The sequence below is a fragment of the Macrotis lagotis genome, chromosome X (assembly GCF_037893015.1).
Source record: "Macrotis lagotis isolate mMagLag1 chromosome X, bilby.v1.9.chrom.fasta, whole genome shotgun sequence".
Classification (NCBI taxonomy): domain Eukaryota; kingdom Metazoa; phylum Chordata; class Mammalia; order Peramelemorphia; family Peramelidae; genus Macrotis; species Macrotis lagotis.
The window spans coordinates 286363570-286388845 of NC_133666.1; the positions used below are offsets into that span (position 1 = coordinate 286363570).

Genomic DNA, 25276 nt, shown 5'->3' on the forward strand with positions numbered 1-25276 from the left:
AAAAAAACACTATAACCAAGATCAAAAGAAATGTAGTAAACTGGGAAACAATCTTTACAACTAGTATTTCTCTTTTTTTTTTTATTTTTGCAAGGCAATGGGGTTAAGTGGCTTACCCAAGGCCACACAGATGGGTAATTATTAAGCGTCTGAGGCCGGATTTGAACCCGGGTACTCCTGACTCCAGGGTCGGTGTTCTATCCACTGTGCCACCTAGCCGTCCCTACAACTAGTATTTCTGACAAAGGACTCATTTCTAAAATGAAATTAAAAAAAAAAAAAAGCCAGGGCAGCTAGATGGCGCAGTGGATAGAGAACCAGCCCTGGAGTTCAAATCCGACCTCAGACGCTTAATAATTACCCAGCTGTGTGGCCTTGGGCAAGCCACTTAACCCCATTGCCTTGCAAAAACCTAAAAAAAAAAAAAAGCCATTCCCCAATCAATAAATGGTCAAAGGATATGCAAAGGCAAATTACAGATGAGATGAAAGTAATCCATAGTCATATGAAAAACTGCTCTAAATCATTGCTTATTAAAGAAATGCAAATTAAAGCATCTCTGAGGTACCACCTCACACCTCTCAGACTGGCCAATATGATCAGAAAGGAAAATGATCATTGTTGGAAGGGTTATGGGAAATCTGGAACACTAAAACATTGTTGGTGGAGCTGTGGACTCATCCAACCTTTCTGGAGAGCAGTCTGGAAATATGCCCAAAGGGCAACAAAAATGTGCATACCCTTTGATCCAGCAATACCACTACTGGGCCTATACCCTGAAGAGATGATGAAAAAGGGTAAAAACATCACTTGTACAAAAATATTCATAGCAGCCCTGTTTGTGATGGCAAAGAATTGGAAATCAAGTAAATGTCCTTCAATTGGGGAATGGCTTAGCAAACTGTGGTATATGTATGTCATGGAACACTATTGTTCTACTAGAACCAGGAGAGATGGAAATTCAGGGAAGCATGGAGGGGTTTGCATGAACTGATGCTGAGCAAGATGAGCAAGACCAAAAAAACATTGTACACCCTAACAGCAGCATGGGGATGATTATCAACCTTCATGGACTTGCTCGTCAATCAGGGACAATTTAGGGCTGTCTGCAATGGAGAATACCATCTGTATCCAGAGAAAGAACTATGGAGTTTGAACAAACACCAAGGACTATTACCTTTAATTTAGGGGAAAACCTGATATCTTATTGTCTGATCTTCCTATCTCTTTTACTTTTATGTTTCTTCCTTAAGGAGATGATTTCTCTCTCATCACATTCAATTTGGATCAATGTATACCATAGAAACAATGTAAAGACTGGCAAATTGCATTCGGGGGGGGGGGGAGAGGAAGATTAGGGGAAAAATTATAAAACTCAAAATAAAATCTTTTTTTAAAAAAAGAAGAGGACAATTTGGTCAAAACAAAACAAAGTAAAAAAAGAGTAGGGGAAAAACTAAAACTTAAATTAAAAAAAATTTTGTAAAAAAATTAAAAAAGGAAAAAAAAACATGCTAAAGAAAATAAATCCAGAATTGGTCAAATGGAAACTAAGGGTATAAGAGAACAGGCAACAGGGATGGCTAGGTGGTGCAGTGGATAAAGCACCAGCCCGGAGTCAGGAGTACCTGGGTTCAAATCCGGTCTCAGATACTTAATAATTACCTAGCTGTGTGGCCTTGGGCACTTAACCCTGTTTGCCTTGCAAAAAAACCTAAAAAAAAAAAATTTTTTTAATTAAAAAATTTAGAGAATAGGCAATGAAAAAACAAAGTAAAAAGACTGAAAAAAATAGGAGAAAATGTGAAATATCTCCTAGGGGAAAAAAACTGACTTGAAAACAAATTATGTGAGTAAATTTAAGAATCAAAGAACAAGAGGACAGCTTGGTAGCACAGTGGATAGAGCACCAGCCCTGGAGTCATGAGGAGCTGAATTCCAATCTGCCCTCAGATACTTAACAATTACCTAGCTGTGTGACCTTGGGTAAAATTACTTACCCCATTGCCTAAAATAAATAAATTTTGTTTTAAAAAAGAACTAAAGGACAACCTAAAACCCATGAACAACAAAGAAAAGAGCCAAGACATCTTACTTCAAAAAAATTATAAAAGAAAATTGTCGAATTGGGGTAGAGCCAAGATGGCAACAGGATAAGAGCCTCTCTTAGGCTCGCGCTCACGCTCTCTCTCTCTCTCTCTCTCTCTCTCTCTCTCTCTCTCTCTCTCTCTCTCTCATATATTTCAAAACTAAGGACTCTAACTAAATTTTTGAGAGACAGAACCCACAGAGGGATCCAATGAGGCAGTTCTCCAGCCCAAGGTAACATGGAAAATAGCGAAAAGGCTCCACTCCACGGGGTTAGAGGGCAGCCCGCTAGAGGGAAGAAACTTCATCCTCCAGGAGGCAGCCCCAGAGCACTGGAAGCTGCAACTCACAGCAGCGGGGGCAGTTTCCTGACCTAGACCAGGGGGAGCACCAGCACAACTTGGAAGATCAATGGGTGGGACCTCTGCAAGAGCAAGTATATGAAGCCCAGTCCTCAAGGGTACTCAGGGAGCAGCATGGCCAGGGCAGCCCAGATCCAGGAACCAGAAACAGATGGAGTTGGTAAGCAGGAGCCCCCAGGGCATGAGTGCTGAACCTAGGGAGGGGAGGGGAGAGAAACTGCAGAGGTCTGTCTTCTGTACCTGGAACAGGATTCTGGTACTCTGACCACATTCAGATCCTGATCACAGCCTAGGCCCCCACATAGAACAGGGAACCCCCCCACCTCAGTCCCGTGGCTAAGGGATGTGCTTGTGGTCATTCAGACCAGAAGGGAAAACAGAGCCTCACACACACAGAGATCCTTGTGGGGGGTATGCCCCAATAATACTCAAAAGTTCAGGAAGCACCCCAAAACCAGGCGCAGGCTGGAAAAATGAGTAAACAGAGAAAAAAGAGGAACACCATTGAGAAATATATTGTCTATGATCCCAAGAAGGTTTAAAATACTCAATCTGAACATGAGGAAGTACAAGCTTCTGCACCTAAAGACTGCAAAAAAAAAAAAAAATGGAAATTGGGTTCAGGCTATGACAGAGCTCAAAAAAGAGTTTGAAAATCAAATGAGGGAGATAGAAGAAATATTAGGAAAAGAAATGAGAGAGATGCAGGAAAAACATGAAAAAGAAGTCAGAGGGGCAGCTAGGTGGCGCAGTGGATAAAGCACTGGCCCTGGAGTCAGGAGTACCTGGGTTCAAATCTGGTCTCAGACACTTAATAATAACCTAGCTGTGTGGCCTTGTGCAAGCCACTTAACCCCATTTGCATTGCAAAAACCTAAAAAAAAAAAAAAAAAAGTCAAGGAGATCCAAAAAAATGCTGAAGAAAATAATATGTTAAAAACTCAGTTTTGGTAGGTAAATTTTTCTTGTTTTTTAAGGCTAGCTTCTTTGACTTCAGGAATATCAGTATCTAAGCTCTCTCTTCCTTTATTACATTTATTGCTAAATCTTAAATTATACTGACAGTGATTCCCTGGTACTTCCAAAACAAATGAAAAATCACAAGGATTAAATGAATTTAAATTGTTTACATTCTTATCTGAGGAGATTATACAAGAAGTCATTCAGAATTCCAAGATCATTGGGGTGGGGGGGAATCACAGAAGGAAACTAAGGACCTGGAAATGATAATTATCCTTTGTTGATCTGAAAAGAAAAATAGAAAGAACAGGAAAAAGGAAACACATTAAGAGAAGGGGGAAAGGAGAGGAAAACTGTGAGAAATTATTTCACAAAAATAGGGTGCTCAAAGACTTTATAAAACAAGAACAAGATTCAGGGTGTAGTGGAATCAGATGGCACTGGAATCTTACTCTTATCTAAACTGGGTAAAGAAGGGAAGAATACACAAACACACTCAATTGAGTAGAATATGAAACTTACCAAACAGGAAGAAAGGAAATAGGGAAAAGAAGAAAGGTAGTTTAAAGGAGGCATCAGTCAGAAGCAAAACAGACTCTTAAAGAAGGATCAGGGAGAAAAGGGATGGAAAAGATTATAGAACAAGAAGGGAAAGAAATAAAGAACTGGTTATCATAACTTTTAATGTGAAAGAGAATGGGAGGAACATACCTATAAAACAGAAGAGGATAGCAAAATGTATTGGAAACCAGAATCTGACAATATATTATATATAAGAAATACTTAAACAATAAAGATATACACAGAGTTAAAATGAGGGGCTATAGAAAAATCCATAATTCTTCAGCTTAAGTAAAAGATGCAGGGATAGTAACAATGATCTCAGACAAAGCAAATGCAAAAATAGGTCCAAATTTAAAAAAACTAGATCGTGCTGATGAATTAATATCAATACTGAACATAAAATTACATAAGCTATAAAAAAGAAACAAACAGTAAAACTGTAATAGTGGGTGACCTCAATTTACCCCCTCTCAATTCTATATAAATCTACCCCCCCAAAAAAAACAAAAAAAAAATAATGATAATTTCAAAAGATTTAGAAAAAGGTTTTGACAAAAACAACTATTGTTACTAAAAACACTAGAAAGGCCAGGAATAAATGGAGCATTTATTTTTTAAAAAATTATCAACCTAAAACCAAGGGTCAGCATTATCTGTAATGATGATAAGCTAGAAGCCTTCCTGATAAGAACGTGAATGAAGAAAGCATGGTTATTTTTATCATCAATAGCATTTAATCCTGTACTAGAAATTGAAGGAAAGAACTCAGGCAAAAGGATACAAAAACTAATATTTTTTCAGATGATATGACTGTTTAGATTATTTAGAGGCAGACAGAACAAATAAACATAATGACAAAACTATTTACACAAATAAAATCATTTAAGTAATTGGAAAACCATTTAATTCCTAATGGACAGGGTCTGCCAACATAGTAAAAATAATACTACCTAAATTTATACTTATTCAGTGCCATATCAAGCAAATGACTAAGGGATTACTCTAGAGAACAAGAAAAAATAAATTCAAAACTAGTAAGAGAATCAATGAAAAAATAGGAAGAAAGAGCCCAGTAGTACCAGATCTCAAACTATCTATATTGTTATAATCTCAAAACAATTAGATACTAGTAAGAAAAAAGTGTATCAGGTCACATGATCAATAAGATGGAGAACTAGACATTTTCTCTGATCCCCTTAAATTCTCAAAACTCTCCAAAACAGAAATTATACACTAAACATGGAGAAACTTTAGCAGTCATTATTTTGGTCACCTGGAATCCAAAAGAAGATCCCACTCCCCAAAATCAAAAAACTAATTTCTATACTGAGCTCACTCAGGAAATCCCTTTCCCATATCTCAAATTGCTTACGATATGACTGAATTAGCTGACCCAGACTCACATAGGCTCACAATAAAACCCAACACCACACCATAAAATTCCCTCCCTCTATCAGTGCCATGGAGATACTGGTTCAAGGCTATAGAAATCTGATTTGGTCGAAACAGATAAACAGAGTCCCTTCATAGTACTCCAGACTACAGAAGTCAGTGTCACAGAGGTAACATTATGTGCTGAAAGGATTTCTATAAAAGAGCCAGAAACAGAAAAAAAGAGACAAGTCAACTGTCTCAATTTAAAACAGAGTTCTATATCACACCTAATACCAGAAACACAAAAACTCAAACTATGAAATTAATGTCTCTAATACTTGTTTGACAACTCTCTAACTATCCTGGAGCAGAGACCTGAGGAACAATAGGAGAGTGAAGAGGAGGAAGAAGATACTGTCAGGCACTCTACTGAGCCTGAAAGCACTCAGTAACCAGATGGGGTCACTTATGATCACCCAAAAGTAATTTGGAGCACAGAGGTAATCTGGTGTACAATGAATTGGTCAGGGTGAGAGAAGGTTGAGATGCTTTGAGATTCATTGCCAAGGAAACCACAAGCAGAAGGGAATGAATTAAAAAGTGAACAATAAGCACTAGCCCTGCAGTCAGGAGGACGTGAATTCAAATCTGACCTCAGACACTTAATAATTACCTAGCTGTGTGATCTTGGGAAAGTCACTTAACCCTATTGCCTTAAATTAAAAAAAAAAGAAAATTTAAAAAATGAACAATATAGGAAAATAAAGGGGAAAAATACTAAAGTTACCAAAGTTCTCAGGAAGAAGAAAACTCAAAACACCTTGAACATAAGTAGATCAATAAAAGGAAAAACATTAACACCTCGAGGTGTTAATGTTTTTCCATATATGTACAAATACATAAATATTTATATGCCCTTCAGATCTAGTAAACAAGTTCAGACATTTAGGAATAAATGCAACAAAAAATAAAGAAAAATGATATGATATTTGAGACAGAGGATTCTGTAATCTGACAAGAACATGGAACCACAATACACTGTTCCTGAATGAACAGTGCAAAAGGGCCATGAAAATTATAAGAGCAAAATTTATGGCCTCAACAGTAAAAAAAAAAAAAAAAAATGAGCATAATTGCAATAACAAGTCTCATCAAAGAAAAAGAAAAAAACAATAGAGTGAGAATGCAAAGGACACTCTAGAGGAAGAAAAGCAAAAGACAATAACAATAAAAGAAAATCCACAGGGCAGCTAGGTGGCACAGTGGATAGAGCATCACCCCTGGAGTCAGGAGGACCTGAATTCAAATACAGCCTCAGACACTTAATAATTACCTAGCTATGTGAACTTGGGTAAGTCAACACCACTTGCATACGTATTCACTATGTATGCAAAACATAAAAGTCTCAAAGACAGAATATGATGAGATAATAATAAGGATCATAGGTCTCCCAGAAGAACAAGACAGGACCAAAAAAAGCTAAATGCCACAATCCAGGTTATAATAGGAAATAGTAGAAGAGAAGGTGAGCAGTTAGGTTATGTATGCAAAGATTATGTATGCAATATACAAAAGCAAATAGGTAAAGAAATCCAATGTTTGATAAAAAACAAATATCTTACCTATTGAGACAAGAACTCTGCTGAAAAAATTATAAAACAGAAAGGCAAAAATAACAACAGAAGCTCAAAACAGGTAAAGATAAAGGTAGTGATAGCATAAACAAATTAGGGGAGCATGAGAGAAATTATATGTCAGAGAATGAATAAGGAAAGAAGTCATGACTAAACAAGAGGAAGGCAAGTTCAAAAGAAGGCAAAATGAATGATTTTATTATCTAAAAGTAAAAAAATTATATAAATAAAACCCATCAACTAAAATTAGAAGTAATGGGGAAAAAAAATCTGTTCTAAGTTTCTCTAATAAAGATTTCACCTCTAAGATATGTAGGGAACAGAGTCAATTTTACAAGAAGGGCCATTCTCCAATTAATAAATGGTCAAAGGATATGAATAAGCAGTTTTCAAAGAAGAAATCCAAGATATAGCCATATGAAAAAGTGCTCTAAATCACTAAAAATTAGAAAAATACAAATAAAAACAATTCTGAGGTATCACCTCTCATCGATCATATTAGCAAAATTAGAAAAAATGGAAAATGACAGATCCTGGAGGGCTGGAAAAATAGGTTCTCTCATGCATTGTTGATGAAGCTATATGGATACCTTTTGATTCAGGAATGTTGCTATAAATACTTGAAAGAGATCAGAAAAAAAAGGACAAGGACTCCTATGTACACAAATGTCTATAAGCTTTTTTGGTGGTGGTAAAGAATTGGAAACTAAGGAATGTCTGTCAACTGAAAATGGCTGAACAAGTAATGCTAGATGAATGTGAGGAAATACTATTGTGATATATAAAATGATGAAGGGAATAATTTCAGAAAAAAACCTGGGAAGACTTTAAGAACAGATGTAAAGTGAAATGAGCAAAAACAAGGTAACATTTCATACAATAATAATACTGAAAGACTTAGTAACTATGATCAGCACAATAAACAATTATACTTTCAAAAGACTCCTAAATGAAGCATGTTATCTATTTCTGGATAGAAAAGTGAGAGACTCAAGAGTACACATAGACTATACTATAAAGCAGCAGTCATCAAAACTGCCTGGTACTGACTGGTTAAGAAATAGAGTAATGGACTGGTGGATTAGCAAAAGAAACAGGTATAAATGACCATAGAAATCTACTTTTTCGCAAACCCAAATACATTAATTTTGATAAGAACTCAAGATATGACAAAAATTGTTAGGAAAATTGGAAAATAGTATGGCAAAAACTAGGCTGAGACCAACATCTCACACCCTATACCAAAAAAAGGCAAAATGAGTAGAGGACTTAGACATAAAGTTTAAATAATACCAAAGACCAATTAACAGATCAAGAAATACTCTTATCTGTTAGCTCTACGGAAAAGGGAGAAATTTATGATCAAGCAAGAAATAGAAGATATTATAAATAGCAAAATGGATGATTTTGACTATATTAAATTGATAATAAACTAATAAAACTTATCCTGTCAAGATTAGAAGGAAAACAGAAAGCTGGGAAACTATTTTCTCAAGTAGGAGTTCTGATAAAGGTCTCATTTCTAAAATAAATATAGAATTACACCAAACTTATAAGGTTATAAGTCATTTCCCCAATTGATAAATGGTCAAAGTAAATGGACAGTTTTTAATTGAAGAAATTAAAGCTATATATACAAAATCATATAAAAATGCTCCAAATCATTACTAATTAGAGACATGTAAATTAAAATAACTATGAGGTTCTACCTCCCACCTATCAAATTGGCTAAGATGACTAAAAGGGAAAAAAATCGATTTTGGAGAGGTTGTGAGAGGATTGGGACATTAATGCACTATTGGTGGAGTTATGAACTAATCCAAACATTGTGGAGAGCAATATGAAACTATGCTCAAAGAGCAATATGCTCAAAGATTTTGACACAGCAATATCAATACTAGGCTTATATCCAGAAGAAATCATAAAAAATGGGAAAAGTTTCACATGTTCCAAAATACTCATAGCAGTCCTTTTTGTAGGGGCAGAGAATAGGAAATTGAGGGGATACCCATCTATTGAGAATGGCTGAACAAGTTAAGGTATATAAATGTTATGGAGAACTATTATTCTATAAGAAAACATGAAGTCAGACTAGAGCAGCATGGAATGATACACAGGAACTGATGCTGAACGAAGAGAGCAGAACCAAAAGAACATTGTACACATTAACAACAACATTGTGAGTTGATCAACTTTGCTGGATGCAGCACTTCTCTGCAGTTCAGAGAGCTTGGATAACCCTAGGAGAACTGATATGGACAACACTATTCACATTCAGAGAAAAACAAAGCAACAACCAAAAAAAATCCTACAGAATTTGAATGGATGCTACGTTATATGAATTTTTTAAAAATTTTCTCTTATGGTTTTGCTCCCAATATCAGTTTTCTTTCGTGTTTCCTTGTCCTACTTCTTCATTCAGAAAAATGACTAATCTGTAAATATGTTAAACACAACTATAAGTATAAGGTTCACTGCTGATGGGCAGGGGTTGGAAGGAAATTATGTAACTTATAAATATGCATATACATGTGGGTGTAAGTTGAAAAACCTTCATAATATGTAATTAAAAAATAAAATATCAATTGTGAAAAAAAATCTGGCTTGAAAGAACTGTAAAAATAAGTTAACTACTACTGATGAGGTGATATGAACCATTCTAGCTATTCTAAAAAATAATTTGGAATTATGCTATAAAAGTTACTAAACTTTTGAAACCCTAGAAGCCAATAATACCAGCAGCAGATCTATTAACCCCAAGCAAGTCAGAAACAGGAGAAAATTCTATTTTGTATATTAAAATATTTATAGCAATAACTTTTGTGATAAGAAAATGCAGAAAACATAATGTATGTCTATTAGACAATGGTAAATAAATTTTAATATATGAATATAACAGAATATCACTGTTACAAGAAATTATGAATATGAAGAAATAGGAAAAACTTGTAGACATATAATATACAGAGATAAACTGATAAAGAAAGAGAAGTAAAAGAACAGTCACAATGAGCACAAAAGCATAACAGAAATTTTTTTTACAATAGCAATATTTTAAAATCAAAAAAATATTTTAAATAAGTTCTAATTTTTTAAAAAGAAAGATTCAGTGTAACCTTAAACTGCCCTTGGAGAATTAAAACATCCATCATGGTCTCTTTTTTTAAAAGGAAGAGTCTACAGACTATAAATCACCAAATGTTTAAAAAATACGTTTCAGGGCGGCTAGGTGGCGTAGTGGATAAAGCACCAGCCCTGGAGTCAGGAGTACCTGGGTTCAAATCCGGTCTCAGACACTTAATAATTACCTAGCTGTGTGGCCTTGGGCAAGCCACTTAACCCCGTTTGCCTTACAAAAAAAAAAAACTAAAAAAAAATATGTTTCAATCTAACGATATGTTTCTTAAAATATAAATATTTTCATGGGTCAAAACTTTATAATCATTCAGTATCAGCAGTCTAAAAAAAGAATTAATTTGAAATAAGATAATCATATAAATATATATATGCAGATATATATAATTAAAAAATTTTGCTATTATCTTACTTATAGGAAACATCTCCAAAGATCTTGTAATCATCTCATTCTACCCCATAAACAGCCTGCCCAATCAGAAGTGCATTTTCCTCCCGGAGGATGGAGGAAGACAATAAAGGACTGGATTTCTACTTTCATTAATATAGGAAATAAATATGTAAGAAATTTCCTCTATAAATGCAGACTGCAACTCACAGTCTTAGAGAGGTGCTGAGCACCACAAACAAAACCACTGTAACCAAGATCAAAAGAAATGTAGTAAATTGGGAAACAATTTTTACAACTAGTATTTCTGACAAAGGACTCATTTCTAAAATATACAGAGAACTGAGTCAAAATTTCAAAAAAAAAAAAAAAACCAAACCATTCCCCAATTAACAAACAGTCAAAGGATAGGCAAAGGCAATTTACAGATAAGGAAATCAAAGCAATCCATAGTCATATGAAAAACTGATCTAAATCACTAACTTATTAGAGAAATGCAAAATAAGGAATCTCTGAGGCACCACCTCACACCCCTCAGACTGGCCAATATGACCAGAAAGGACAATGATGAATGTTGGAAGGGATGTAGGAAATCTAGGATACTAACAGATTGTTGGTGAACTCATCCAACCTTTCTGGAGAGCAGTTTGGAATTGCATCCAAAGGGCAACAAAAATATGCATATCCTTTGATCCAGCAATACCAATACTGGGTTTATTCCCTGAAGAAATGATTAAAAAGGGTAAAACATCACTTGTACAAAAATTTTCATAGCAGCCCTGTTTGTGGTGGCAAAGAATTAGAAATTAAGTGAATGTCCTTCAATTGGGGAACGGCTTCATAAACTGTGGTATATGTATGACACGGAACACTATTGTTCTATTAGAAAACAGGAGGGCTGGGAACTCAGGGAAGCATGGAAGAATCTGCATGAACTGATGCTGAGTGAAATGAACAGAACCAGAGAAACAGTGTACACGCTAACAGCAACATGGGGTGATGATCAACCCTGATGAACTTGCTCATTCCATTAGTGCAACAATCAGGATCAATTTTGGGCTATCTGTGATGGAGAATACCATCTGTATCAGAGAAAGAATTGTGAAGTTTAAACAAAGACCAAAGAATACTACCTTTAACTTAGGAAAAAAACCTGTTATCTTTTTATGTAATTTTGCTATCTCTTATACTTTATTTTTCTTCCTTAAGGATATGATTTCTCTCTAAAAACATTCAACTCAGATCAATGGATACCAAGGAAACAATGTAAAGAGTAACAGACTGCCTTCTGTGGGGGTAGAAGGAGGGAAGCAAGATTAGGGGAAAAATTCAAAATAAATAAAATCTTTCTTGAATGACCAAAAAAAAAAAAAAGGAACACCAACAACACTGAGAGCACTAAATGCCTTGCCCAAAGTCACATAATCTATACTGGAGGCAGGATTTGACCCTAGCTCTTCTTGGTTGCAGAATAAAGTATATGTAAAAAGACTAGAAAAGGAAGAAAGGGCTAGCTTAGGAAAAGCTGTAAAACACCAAAAGAATTTTATATTGGACCTTGGGTCATCAGAAGCCAATGCAGTTCACTAAACAGGAAAAGTGATGTGTCAAATGACAACTAAATAGAGATCAGACAGCAGTGAAGAGAAATTAAGGTAGGGAGATCAATTACCATTTTTCAAACATGACATAATGAGGGCCCAGGGCAGGGCAGGGGCAACATCAGAGGAGAAAGGAGGGCCTAGTGAAAACATTCTAGAGTGCCCCTTAACTTGAATATTTATTCATATGATAACTAAATGAAAATTCTAAGGAACTAATAGAGGCAAGATACATTAAAAGAGCATAGAAAATAACCTGGACAGAAATTAACAATGAATAATAAAGAATGTTTTAATTGCTATAATCATAAAGTCATCAGAACTACTAACAATCTGTGCTAATTTATTATATTCTGTTTGTTACAATAAAAAGTCTTGATAAGTAAATCAGAATTATTGAAATTCATCAGAGACTATGACTTCAAGTAGGAAGAAAATGCAGTGATTTCAATACATACCAATCACAGGGTTGAAGAGATCGGAAAGCTTGAAGGGAAGCATCCATCCCTGCAAAATCCCAAAATTTTACATCATAATCAAATCCTCCTGTTACCAAACGGGCACCTGAAGGGTCCAAACCTAAGGCAGAAACCTAGAGGGGATAAAGGTCACGCAAAAAAAAATTAGAGAAAAGTTGCTCATAGCCTTTTTTTAATAAGCTACAGTATGTTTCTTAAAAAAAAAAAGGTTGCAGCTAGGTGTACAGTAGACCTGAGTTCAAATCCAGTCTCAGAAACTTTATATATAGCTGTGTAACCTCAAGTGAGTCTCTTAACTCAACTGCCCCCACCTCTAAAGAAAAAACAATGAAAGAGAATTAATTTTGTTGTTCAACATATATTCAATTATTGCTAAAATGATTGTTTCATTCTTTGGATTTATATTCCCAGCACCTACCATGCAGCTCACATACATACATATATACACTTCTATTCACACAACCCTTCAATATGAGAAAATTTTTCCCATTCTTCCCTTCCCTTTCTCCTTCCCAATAAATTCCTCTACCCTGCCTTTTGCTTTCTTCATTTAAAACAATCAAAATGCAACAGAATTGTCCTAGGTCTTCTGTATAAAGAAATTTTATGATCCCAGATGATAGAATTCTAAAGGGATAAATCTATCATCTCCCCATACTAGAATGTAAACAATTTATCATTAGTTCCTTATAATTTTTTGCTCATGCTTTTAACTTTTTATGCTTCTCTTGACACCTATACTGGTATACCCAATACTCTACTACTACTAGTCTTTTCATCAGGAAGTTTGGAAGTTCTCAGTTGCACTAAAGGTACATTTTTTTCCTCTGTAGAATTGCAGTCAATTTTTTTAGGTGAGTTTCTGCTTGTTGTAAACCTAGTTTTATTTTATTTTGACTTTGGGACAGTTCACACACTGTGTATAAAGTTGGCAAGCCTAACCAGGACTCCTGATAGGGCAGCAGTTTCCTGATGCAGTTCCCCTTACCCTGACCCCTGTTTCCCCCAACACACACAGACACATACACATACACACCCTCTACTGGCTTCTCTTCATCCCCTCACAAAACCAGATTGACACAACTTTTTTTTTTTGGCACACTGGTCTAGGTCAAGGAAAAAGCCCAAGCAATGTGGATTATGTACCTATTAGATTTGGTGGATGTCCAATGTCATTCAAGTTACTATACCCTAATGACTAGCTACACATATTTCCAAATAGAGAAAAGGGGGATACACATCCAGAGACAACAAATGCCAATGTATCCTTGATGCCTATGTTTACTGTATTAAACTTCCTCATCTGGTTAAATGTTCAGTGCCTCACTAATGTCTTATTTTGTCCTGACATTGCACTTAAAGTAAGAGAGGGTTGACATAAGAGCTGCACCTAGTAGCAATGAGGGTCCGGCTGAGACTACATAATATAAATTTGCAGGGAACCCAGCATGATTTTCCCCACACTTGTTCAGCAATCATATATGGGAGTGAAGACCACAAATGGCAAGAGTGATTCAAGGGATGATAAGGATGCAAGAGTCAAGAGAACTGAATGGTCAAGGGAGGTCATGACAAGGATAAAGAGAAGGGTTCTGTAAAGGAAGGCAGAGGGAGAGATGAAAAGTCAATAGTTTAGGGTCAGATAAGGAGATTTCAGAATTCTGACTGTAAGCTAATATTCAAATGAAATGGTTTTAATAAAGTACCTAATAAAACTAGAGATCTTTCATGTCTTGGAAACTTTGGCAAAGTCAATTCACTGCAATGTTTTTGATGGACTCCTTTTAATTTTATATAAATTTGCTCTCTGAATCATTTTTGCTTAGTTAAGCTTCCCATTAAAGACTTTCACAAATTCATTTTTCCTTCTACTACTTTTCACTGTTCTGAGAAAGAAAGAATCTATGACACTGATAAACAAAATCCTGCAAATCAGATGGTATCCTTGGCCTTCTACTTCTCTTTACTTGGCAAAAAGATCAAATATATGTTGACTGAGACATTTCTGGGATTTTTTTGTCTCCTTATTGTGATGATTTTCTTTATTGGTTTGCAATTTCAATAAAGAATAATAATAATAGAAGCAATGACTATTTTACTCGATTTCCTACTTTTCAGATTTAAGATCTTATTATCTATTAAGTCAAACTTAATGGAAATGTCAGATTGAAACTACTCTAAATAGAGTCATCTTCATGTTTTTATCCTTCCTTTAATTTGGCTTTAGTCTTTTTTTTTAGGGGTTTTTTTTTTTGAAAGGCAAACAGGGTTAAGGGTCTTGCCTAATACCGGATTTGAACCCAAGTACTCCTGACTCCAGGGCCAGTGCTTTATCTACTACGCCACCTAGCCACCCCCTAATTTGGCTTTAGTCTTAATTTTATTTTTAACTCATCAGTAAAAATGATTCTCATATCAATAGTCAGCCATTTCCATGCCAATATTTTTTTTCAGGTTCCACATTCACTAAGACTGACATTTCCAATTCTAATCTTTTTTTTTAGGTTTCTGCAAGGCAAATGGGGTTAAGTGGCTTGCCCAAGGCCACACAGATAGATAATAATTAAGTGTCTGAGGTGGGATTTGAACTCAGGTACTCCTGACTCCAGGGCCATTGTTCTATCCACTGTGCCACCTAGCCAACACCAATTCTAATTTTTTGTTTTGCATGGCAAGTGGGGTTAATTGGCTTGCCCAAGGCCACACGGCTAGGTAATTATTAAGTGTCTGAGACCAGATTTGAACCCAGGTACTCCTGACTCCAGGGCTGGTGTTTTATCCACTATGCCACCTAGCCGCCCTCCAATTCTAATTTTGATTAAATAATTCATGATTTTAAAACTGAGCCCTATAAGTCTTCATCCTCTTGTATACTTTTATCCCAAACCATTTTCCCCAAGATAGCTTTGGTCATCCTTTCTTGGAAAGGGGACTTCACAATGAAATTAATCAATAAAGAATTTATTATGTGTTTAAGATGTGCTTAGCCCTGAAGATACAAAGATAAAAGTGAAATAGAAGCTAACATTCCCATGGGGGTATATCAAATCAAGTCAAGTCAAGAAGCCCTGCTGAAGTACCTGAATTGTATCAAACCCTGGGCTTTCAAGGAGCTTAGACAACACATAAGCAGAAAAAGAAGACGACAAATATACAAATAATTATATACAGAATACATACAAACATAGACATGTGGGGAGGGGATGGATGCCCTGAGAGAGGGTAGATATTTACTGAATTCTAAATCTCAGAGTATCTACTGACATAATTTAAAAGCTCTGGCCAGGTTCACTTCAAAATTATAGTACTCTTTTATCCTCTAGAACATAAAAATATTGTAGATAAGTTGCAAATAAATGAATTCAAGTAATAAAAATATCTTTTTTGCTTATAATCATTGTGAGGAAGACTAAGGGGAGATGAGCAAGTATCATGTGAAATGCTAGATACAACATCAAAAACACCTCCACCACATCTTTAGTCATGTCTCAAAGAAAAACTTTCAAAGGAAAGTGAGTCACCACAGTCATTTTGCCACAATTCACTTATATCTTCAGGTTTCATTTGTAACAAGAATGTCAACATGGATATAGTTCAATTTCTCTAGTGTTATTGGACAAGGATAGCAAATTTAGAATTGTCATTTAAACCACTGCTTTTAGGAAGTTTAAATATTCCCTCTTTTTAACAACAATTCTATCAATAGCATGAGTCCAAGGTGGGGTTTGACAGGCACACTGGTCGAGGGTCTTTGAATACATTTTTAGGTTTTTTTCATAAGTATGAAAGCCAAAAAAATTTCATCAAACCAATAGAAAATCTTCTGGAGATGTGTCTCATTTTATTCAACAAAGTCCACTGATTTGAACTTATTTTGAAAAAGTCAGCTTGAGTACATAATATTTAAGAACCCAAATCATTTGAACCCTTACAATAAGGTTTATTTATATTTCATATAGAGATATTGAAACATATATAAAACATAATAGAAAGAAGCAGAATGCATATGATTATACCTATATATCTTTTTTTTCTAGTTTTTTGCAGAGCAGTGGAGTTTAGTGACTTGCCCAAAGTAATACAGCTAGGTAATTATTATGTGTCTGAGACTGAATTTGAACTCAGCTTCTCCTGACTCCAGGAACAGTGCTCTATCCACTCACCACCTAGGCCCCAATATATCTTTTTAACTTATTTGAACATAAAAGAAAATCAGCACAAAAAAAAAAAAGTGCATTAGAAAAAAAATAAGAAAGTGTATTTTTCCATATACATTGTTATATTCTTTAATGCTATTTTATAGCATTTAAATTTTACAATGAAATAACTAATCACACATTTTTTAAAATTAGTTTTAGACAATAAGAACTATTAAAACACCAAAATTCTGAAAAAGAGATCTCAATACATAGTCATGAGTACCTAAACTAATATTCATTCTTCATATTAAACTCTAATTCTACAAAAGAATAAAATCAATCATCTTTTAATATTAGTTAAAATCAAGAATATAAAAATATTTTCCCATTTAAAATAAATATATTTTTTAGTTTTCAGTTTGATTCTTCATGTTGCTGAATACAAACTAGGCAAAGCAACAATAGCAATGAAAATAACTATTTGCTACTATTTTTTTTGTTTTGTTTTGTTTTAGGTTTTTGCAAGGCAAATGTTAAGTGGCTTGCCCAAGGCCACAAGGCTAGGTAATTATTAAGTGTTTGAGATCGGATTTGAGCCAGGTACTCCTGACTCCAGGGCCGGTGCTCTATCCCATGCGCCACCTAGCCACCCCTATTTGCTACTATTTTTAATAATAATGCAATTATATTTATATCTAGATGTAATGCTACTAAGATCATAATAATAATAATGCTTCTATTTTTAAATAATAAGCAAGGACTGTTTCACAGCCAGAACAGAATCACATGGAATAAAAACATATCAACCTTTAGATCCTTTAACATTTATCCTTTTGCAATATTAGTTATACTTGGCCTTACTAAATTTTTTAATTGCATTTCTACCTTTGGAAAAAATATATATATATTTCTAGCAATATGGAAAGTGGGACTAAACTGGTTATTTGCATTGAGGAAAAAGGATCTATATAACAGGAGGAAGATAAAATAATGATGACAATTTGAGATTTCTCTGTGACAATCCGTAGCCAATTGTTATGTGAGAAGTATGGAGATGATGGGTAACCTCCTAGCCAGAAAGAGATGTGTTACCTTAAACATTTTATAAAAAAATATGAATTAAGATTATTGTATTTTTACATCTCAAAATCTGTTTATTGCATGTCATTTACAGCACTGTCCTCAGGTACATGAGCAACAATCGAATTATGATTTTTTCCCCCCTGGATCTCTTACACCAAATTACAGCCAGGCACACTCTGTTCTCCTTAGTGCTGAAGACGCCTGAAGCTCTGGTTATAAGTAATGGCTATATTGCAACGTATTGATAATTGATCTGCCTGACATCAAGTATGATAAAATAAAAAGACAATATGCCAGTGAAGCCATTTAGCCCTATGGGGCTTGATGATAAATGCTGCAGATGAAGTAAGTGACCTTTGAAAGAATGACCCTAGCCTCAACTGGCACAATGAAAAATATTGTCTGTATGACTTCATAAGGGAACATATCCCTCATGACCCTCTCTGCTCTGTAATAGCAAATTGCTATTATCATTCCAGGTGCATCATAATTAAGCATAAGAGTGAGCCAGTGGCCCAGGATAATGCCTATTAACATATTTAAAAACCTTAAAGGAGAGATACATTCTTCAACTAGAATTTTTGTTCATTCTAAACATAGCCAAAAATAAATAGAAAATTTTGATGCAAATTACTTTTTTGGACACATAGTTTTAAAATGCTTTTTCAGTACATTTGTTTATACTATGACTGAGTTTTTATTTACAATTTATGTGGCATCCATCAATGAATCTGTGTTATATTGGAACCCATGTTCTTATAAAAAGATATTTTGATACTGGCTTAGGATTATAAAAAAATAATTCTTCCCCCTTACAGACCTTTTAGCTTTTTCCAAATTATTGAACCTCTGTTAAATAGCCTTCTCTGTTACAATATCTCTGGTTTTTTGCTTGCTCAATTTTTTTCCCTTGAGTTTTGTTTCTCTTAGCTGTATAGCTCCAAGACCACACTCCGCAGGATGCAGAAGTCTTTGCTGTAATACATTCATCTCCAAATGGATTCTGAAAGACCCAGAAGAATCTGGGTCCTGAATAATTTTGAGGGGAGAATGATGCAGGGAAAAGATGAAGAGAACTGTGAATGTAACAGAAAGAAATTGGGTGGAGATGTAAACTGACTACCACCTATTCTTGAGATGTAAATTAATTAGAAGTAGAGAATTATGATTGTAACAGAAACAATTTGTAACCTTAAAAGCTGCGCAAATTGGGTAGAGATTTCTATTCTTGATGTACCATTGATTCATTGTTTAATGTAAAATTCATATACTGATCTCCTTGGGCTTTACCCTCTACCTAATTCCAGGTCCAGGAGAGTGAGTTCACCTTTTGCCCTCTGGATGAGAGGCAAGACATAAAAACCTGGGTTGGACTCCAGCTCAGGGCCACTAGTCTTCTTTGACCTGTGGCCCAGCCAATGCTGCTTAAATTTTTGTTTTATTTCCAAAAAAGAAAGAAAAAAAAAGTCCCATCAGCATATAACACTTACTGTTTTGCTGCCATGCTGCAGAGTAATTTCATGAGAATCAGGAATTTTTCTGACAGGGTTCTGGAAATGAGAAAATTACATCTATTAGTGAATCTGAAGACCAATAACAAAATAAGGTATGAATTCTTTCAAACCAACCATGTCATTAAAAATAATAAATACATAAAATACAAGATAATAAAACAAAAATTTCAGTCCCAAAGAATTTTTTTCAATATCTTAACAGATTGGAAAAAAAGAAAATTGTGAGACTGATCGCCACCTAGAGGGAAAACTTTACTTCATTACATCAGGCAGGTAATGTTTTTTAATCCTCTAAATATATAATATCCTTCAACAATCATTTGTGGAGAGTCTTCTCTTTATAATTACATCACTTAAACTAAAGTAAAATGAATTGTTTTTCTATTTTTATAAGAAAGCAAAAAAAGATTGAAATTAACTTCATTTTATACATTAAAAATTATGTGATTAAATAGTACTATAAAAAAATAAAGTTTCAACCATATAATCCACCATTTGGTGGATGTCCACTGTCATTCAAGTCACTATACTCCAATGGCTAGATTTCTTATGACATGTTATATAAAGAAAAAGCAGTCATTAGGGTTATTGACAGTAAATAACAATAACCAAAAAAAACAAAACAAAACAAAAGAAGAATGAAGAGGAGAATGAAAATATCAATAAAAAATCAGAAGAAATTTCAAATATATAAGACAAGCATAACTCATGGCACATTTTTCAGATTATTTTAAAGCCAGGCAAAATCAAACTTAGTGGCCTGGCTCACAAAGTGGCAAATACTGCCACAAAAAATTAACAGGGAAATCAACATTAATCATTTTAAATTAATGATTTTTCATTGTGAATTACTAGTGTTATAGAGATTGATATAATGATGAAGGCAGATTGATACAGTAGAAAAGCAGAAGTTAGAAGACTCCTGGCTCCACTATTTATTACAAACTATACAATGAGGATACAACAAACTCAGTTCAATAAATAGTTATATTTTGTTTCTCTAGACAACTCTATCTCACCAAAATTATCCATGGATCTCAAGAGTTGGGGTATAGAAGGATCATCCCTCAGTAGACTACATTCTGTGATCAAGTAGGTAAATACTTTTTATGGGCTGATTTTATATGAGGCTTATATGTATATACAAGAAAATCAATTTTTATTTCTATGTGTAGTTAAGATTAGAAAGATAGGTCATTTGACTAGATCTCTATTACTACTGAACTTAAATAATGATATACTACATTAGTTTGGGCTATACTTTACTGACAAAATGAATCTTTGGTTCTTGTGTAATAGGAACTGAAAATGATTACCTTTTTACCTAAAGAAAGGTAGAAAGTACCAAGTTTAGGGGCGGCTAAGTGGCACAGTGGATAGAGCACTAGCCCTGGAGTCAGGAGTACCTGAGTTCAAATCTGCCCTCAGACATTTAATAATTACCTAGCTGTGTGGCCTTGGGCAAGCCACTTACCCCCATTGCCTTGCAAAAACCTTTAAAAAAAAAAAAAGACAAGAAAATACCAAGTTTAAAAAGAAGAGATTATTCTGCATTTTCTATCTAAGAATAGATTTAGTCTGTTTTTAACATAAGCCAGAGAAGATATAAAGAAAGGATTTGAAGGTCAAATCTGAAGTTTAAATATTTTGGCTATATAAGGAAAAGACAGGACCTCACTAGAAAGCATCCTAATGATGGGAAAGGTTAGAGACAAAAGAACAAGGGGACAGCAGAGAAAGAAATAGAGTATCATGAAAACAACGAACATGAACTTGGACAGACTTTGAGGAATAACTAAGGACAGAAGGACCTAGTGTGCTATGTTCCATGGGATCAGATACAACTGAACATTTGGACAACAATAACAGACCTTAAGCTTCCAGTTTCTTAATATCTACTCTTTCCTTAGTCCCCTTGTCATCTACTTCTTACCCCTCAAGCATATTTAAAGTTCTCTAATCAACGTTCTCAACCAATCAAAAAGCATTTATAAGGCACTGTTCTAAATGTTGGATGACCCAGACAATCTCCTGAATTGTTCATCCAGTTAGTCAGGCATTTATTTATTAAATGGTCACTATATGCTAGACTCTGTCCAAAACATAAGACAGAAATAGCCCCTTCACTTAAGAAGCACACATTCTAATGAAGGGAAAAATATATATATAACTAGGCATATTTCATGTGTGTATATACATATAAGTACAGGATAGATGAAAACAAATATGAGAGGGGAAAGCATTATCAGGTAGGACCTGGAAAAGCCTCCTGCAGAAGGTAAAATTTAGGCTAATCTTGAAGGAAGACAGGGGCAATAAGAGGTGCAGATGGGGACAGAGAACATTTCAGGGAGTAGGAGGGAAAGTTTTCGGTAGATGTGCCTCTGTGCACACATACATACACACACACACACACACACACACATCCCTATGTGTGTTATATATGAATATATATATATATGTATATATATATATATATACGAATATGCCGACACAGATATATATATACATGTATGTGTGTATATGTATATACATATACGTGTGGGTGTGTGGATGTGTATTTATATGTAGTAGATTTCTCTAGTTAGGGTAAGGACAGGAATAACTATAAAAAGACTCAAAAGGTAAGGGAAAGAATCAGGTTACAAAGAGATTTTTATGCCAGAGATTATTATATTTGATCCCATAAATTATAGGAAATCTCTGAATTTTATTGAGGTGAAGGTGTAACATGAGTAGGCCTTCCTTTCAGGAAAGTCAATTTGATTGGAGTGGAGAAGTGTCAGAAAGATCAATTAAAATAATTGTGATATGAAAGGAGTAGAACCAAGACAACAATATACACAACAACAATATCATGAGCTGAACAACATTGATGGAAACAACTCTTCTCAGCAGTCCAGAGAGCTAGGACAATTGTATTTGACTGCTTATGGACTATAATATCCCAAACCAGAGGAAGAAAAACAAAACACACAGGAAAAAAAAAAAACCTGTTCCGAATCTGATGAACACTTTATAAAAATTATCTCTTATGTATCTCTTTCCCTTAATTCTAATTCTTCATGCCAAAAATTACTAATTTGTAAACATGTTTAACAAAATATGTATGTGAAATGCTAACCTGACTGTTCTTTGCTGGGGGGCGGGGGGGGGAATGGGAAGGGAGGGTGGAGGGAAATTTTGTAGTGTGGAAATATGCACGTACATATGGATGAAAATAAGTAATTTTTTTAAATAATTGAAAAAAGAATTTGAATAATAAGGTGAGAAAAAACAGAATGGGGAAAATTAAAAAACAGACATTTTTCCACCTTCTGAGTTTTAATGTAGTTTCATTTTTTTTGCTGGAATGCAACACCAAGTATATTTTAGTAAATCAAATATAAATCCTCTACTCTCAATTATGTGGGCCATCCACTCTATTTAATCGGTAGGAATAAAAATAAGGTTTATTTTGCAAAAATAGGTACAAAATATACTTAGAACAAAGAATTACATTTTGTCAGTTCTTTCAAAATTCCACAAATAATATAAACATTGTCACCAGAAAAGTCAAATTGAAGAATACTTCATTTATGTATTTAAATATATTTTACATAAACAGTTTCAATGCAACATTTTAAATAAAAAAATCTGAGATCAAATATCTGCATATGACTAAAAAGGGTTAAATGCTTAAATAAATATTTCTGCTTAAATTCAAAGGTTTGTTGAAAATCATATAAGTAATAACTAACAAAAAGGACACCTATTTGGAATAAAACATCTAAAATAACAGTAATCCAGATTTTCCTTTTTTTTAATTTGTTTTTTATACATTTAACTAGTGTTGACTTTTCATTTTCCAAAACTTAAGACTTTTTGAAATATGATTTGGTGTGAAATTTGTGAAAACATTCAAATATTTTTAAAATTTGGCTGTACCAATTTAGAGAGGTCTGGAGGGATTTGCATGAACTGGTACTGAGCAAGATGAGGGGGGTCATTGTGCACTCTAGCAACAACATGGGTGTGATGATCAATCTTAATGAACTTGCTTGTTACATCAGTACAACAATCAGAGACAATTTTAGAGTATCCGCAACGGAGAACTGTATCCAAAGAAAGAATTACGGAGTCTAAACAAAGACCAAAATTTTTTTTATAAAGGTATCTTATTATGTAATTTTGCTATCTCTTATACTTTATTTTTTCCTTAAGGCTATGATACCTCTCTCAACACATTCAATTTTGATCAAGTATACCATGGAAACTATCAGACTGCCTTCTGTGGGGGTTGGGGGAAAGGAAGTGAGAATGGGGGAAAAATTGTAAAATTCAAAAAACAAAAAAAGAGTTTTTCTGTTAAAAAAAAAATTGGCTGTCCCAGGGACATCATAAAACACAAGACTACAATGAATCCCCTCATTACCAGAATCCATAACAAGTAAGGAAAAAAATATTTATTTGCTTCCAATGTCAACAAAGGATCATTTCTCACTCTTTAACTACCTAAAAACAAGAAATAAAGCAATCATAGATAGTAAAAGATTACAACTGATTTCAATCTTCACAAGAAATTAAAATTTAAAAATCAGAAACTTGTTTTCTGTGATTAAAGATCCAAAACTAAAGAAATAGTAAAGAAAACATATACTATGACAGAAAGGATTTACAATAAGAATCCTATGAAGAAATGTCTACAAGAAAGCTCACACCAATCAGAAGCCTAAAAAGGAAAAAGAGCTGCTTGCCCACCCTGAGAAGTGTGCTGCTGATCTAAGCCCTGCCAGTACCTATTATGGCAGAGTGGCCCAGTTTGAGAAGGGACACTTGAGAATAATTTTAGGAAATATAGCCCAAAAGGTATTATGGGAAATTTAGTCAGCACATTAGTCAACAATTCTGACTCAAAAACAAAGAATTTAACCCACATACAACACAAATTAAAACAAAAATCCTATTGTCTCTGAAACTGGCCCTATCAGGGCAGTCACCTAAATAGTACTTCCCCTCCTCTTTGGAATAATTTTAACATCTAGAAAAAGCACAGGTCCAAAATGAGGCTGGGCTCTGACTGAAGACTATGAAGATAGAAGAATGAATGACCTTAAAATTTCAAATCCCATTTGTTACATTATAGTTTCTTCAGCACAAAGACAACACAATATTTATATATGATTAACTTCCATAAAACTATATACATAATATTGGAAGAATAAGACTATGCTAATATTAAAATTATTTGAAGGATAAAGCTTAAGAATTACCTTCTGTCTACTACTATTCTTTTAAGGCACACAATTTTAAACATACTAAATTTTATTCAATATTGAATTGCTCTCCTTTACCATTAAAAAGTCTCTAGGTACTAGTTTTCTAGCACTGTTGAAGTTTTTATGTTAATTTAATTCATATACTCTCACTAACAACAAATTTGTTAGCTAAGTGTTCCCAAATGCTTAGATTCCTTCTCAGCATAATGTTTATTATTCTGTGTTCATAAGTGGACATGCTAAATTTCAATTAGAGTAAGTGCAAATAAGTCTGTATTATTTTTTACCACTCAAGTACACAGATCCCCTGAAATCTTTAGTATCATAGATCCCAGGGAAGAAAGCTCAGTGTTAGATGAAGTGAGGGTCTTTTATTCAATAAAGATAGTAAAAATAACCTGTTTCATGATCAAACCCAGAAGATTGGTTCATTTAAGATTCTATTCTAAACACAAAGGAAAAGGAGAAATTTCCTGTTTAACAACTGAAAATTTATGTTTAAAAGCAGTTTATAAAATATGATTAGAGGAGGAAGATGGGACTATATTGAATTCCAGAATGAGGAGTTTGGACTACATTGGGTGGGAAAGCTCTATCATAATTCTGAGCACAGAAGTAATAAAAAAAGCTGTGTTAATTGGGCAACTATCAACTGCTCATGGATAGGTCGAGCTAATATAATAAAGATGACAATTCT

The 25276-nt window shown here is 34.3% G+C and overlaps 1 protein-coding gene across 2 annotated transcripts in view; it reads right to left on the reverse strand.

The window, feature by feature from the left end:
- Positions 1 to 25276, reverse strand: part of WDR70 (WD repeat domain 70) — a 333335-nt gene that overhangs the window by 255317 nt on the left and 52742 nt on the right. For both annotated transcript variants that reach the window (XM_074202580.1, XM_074202579.1), the window contains 2 exons: positions 19298 to 19357; positions 12565 to 12698 (listed from right to left, as the gene is read on the reverse strand). In XM_074202580.1, coding sequence (XP_074058681.1) covers positions 12565 to 12698; positions 19298 to 19357 — 194 coding nt within the window. The remainder of the gene's footprint in view (positions 1 to 12564; positions 12699 to 19297; positions 19358 to 25276) is intronic.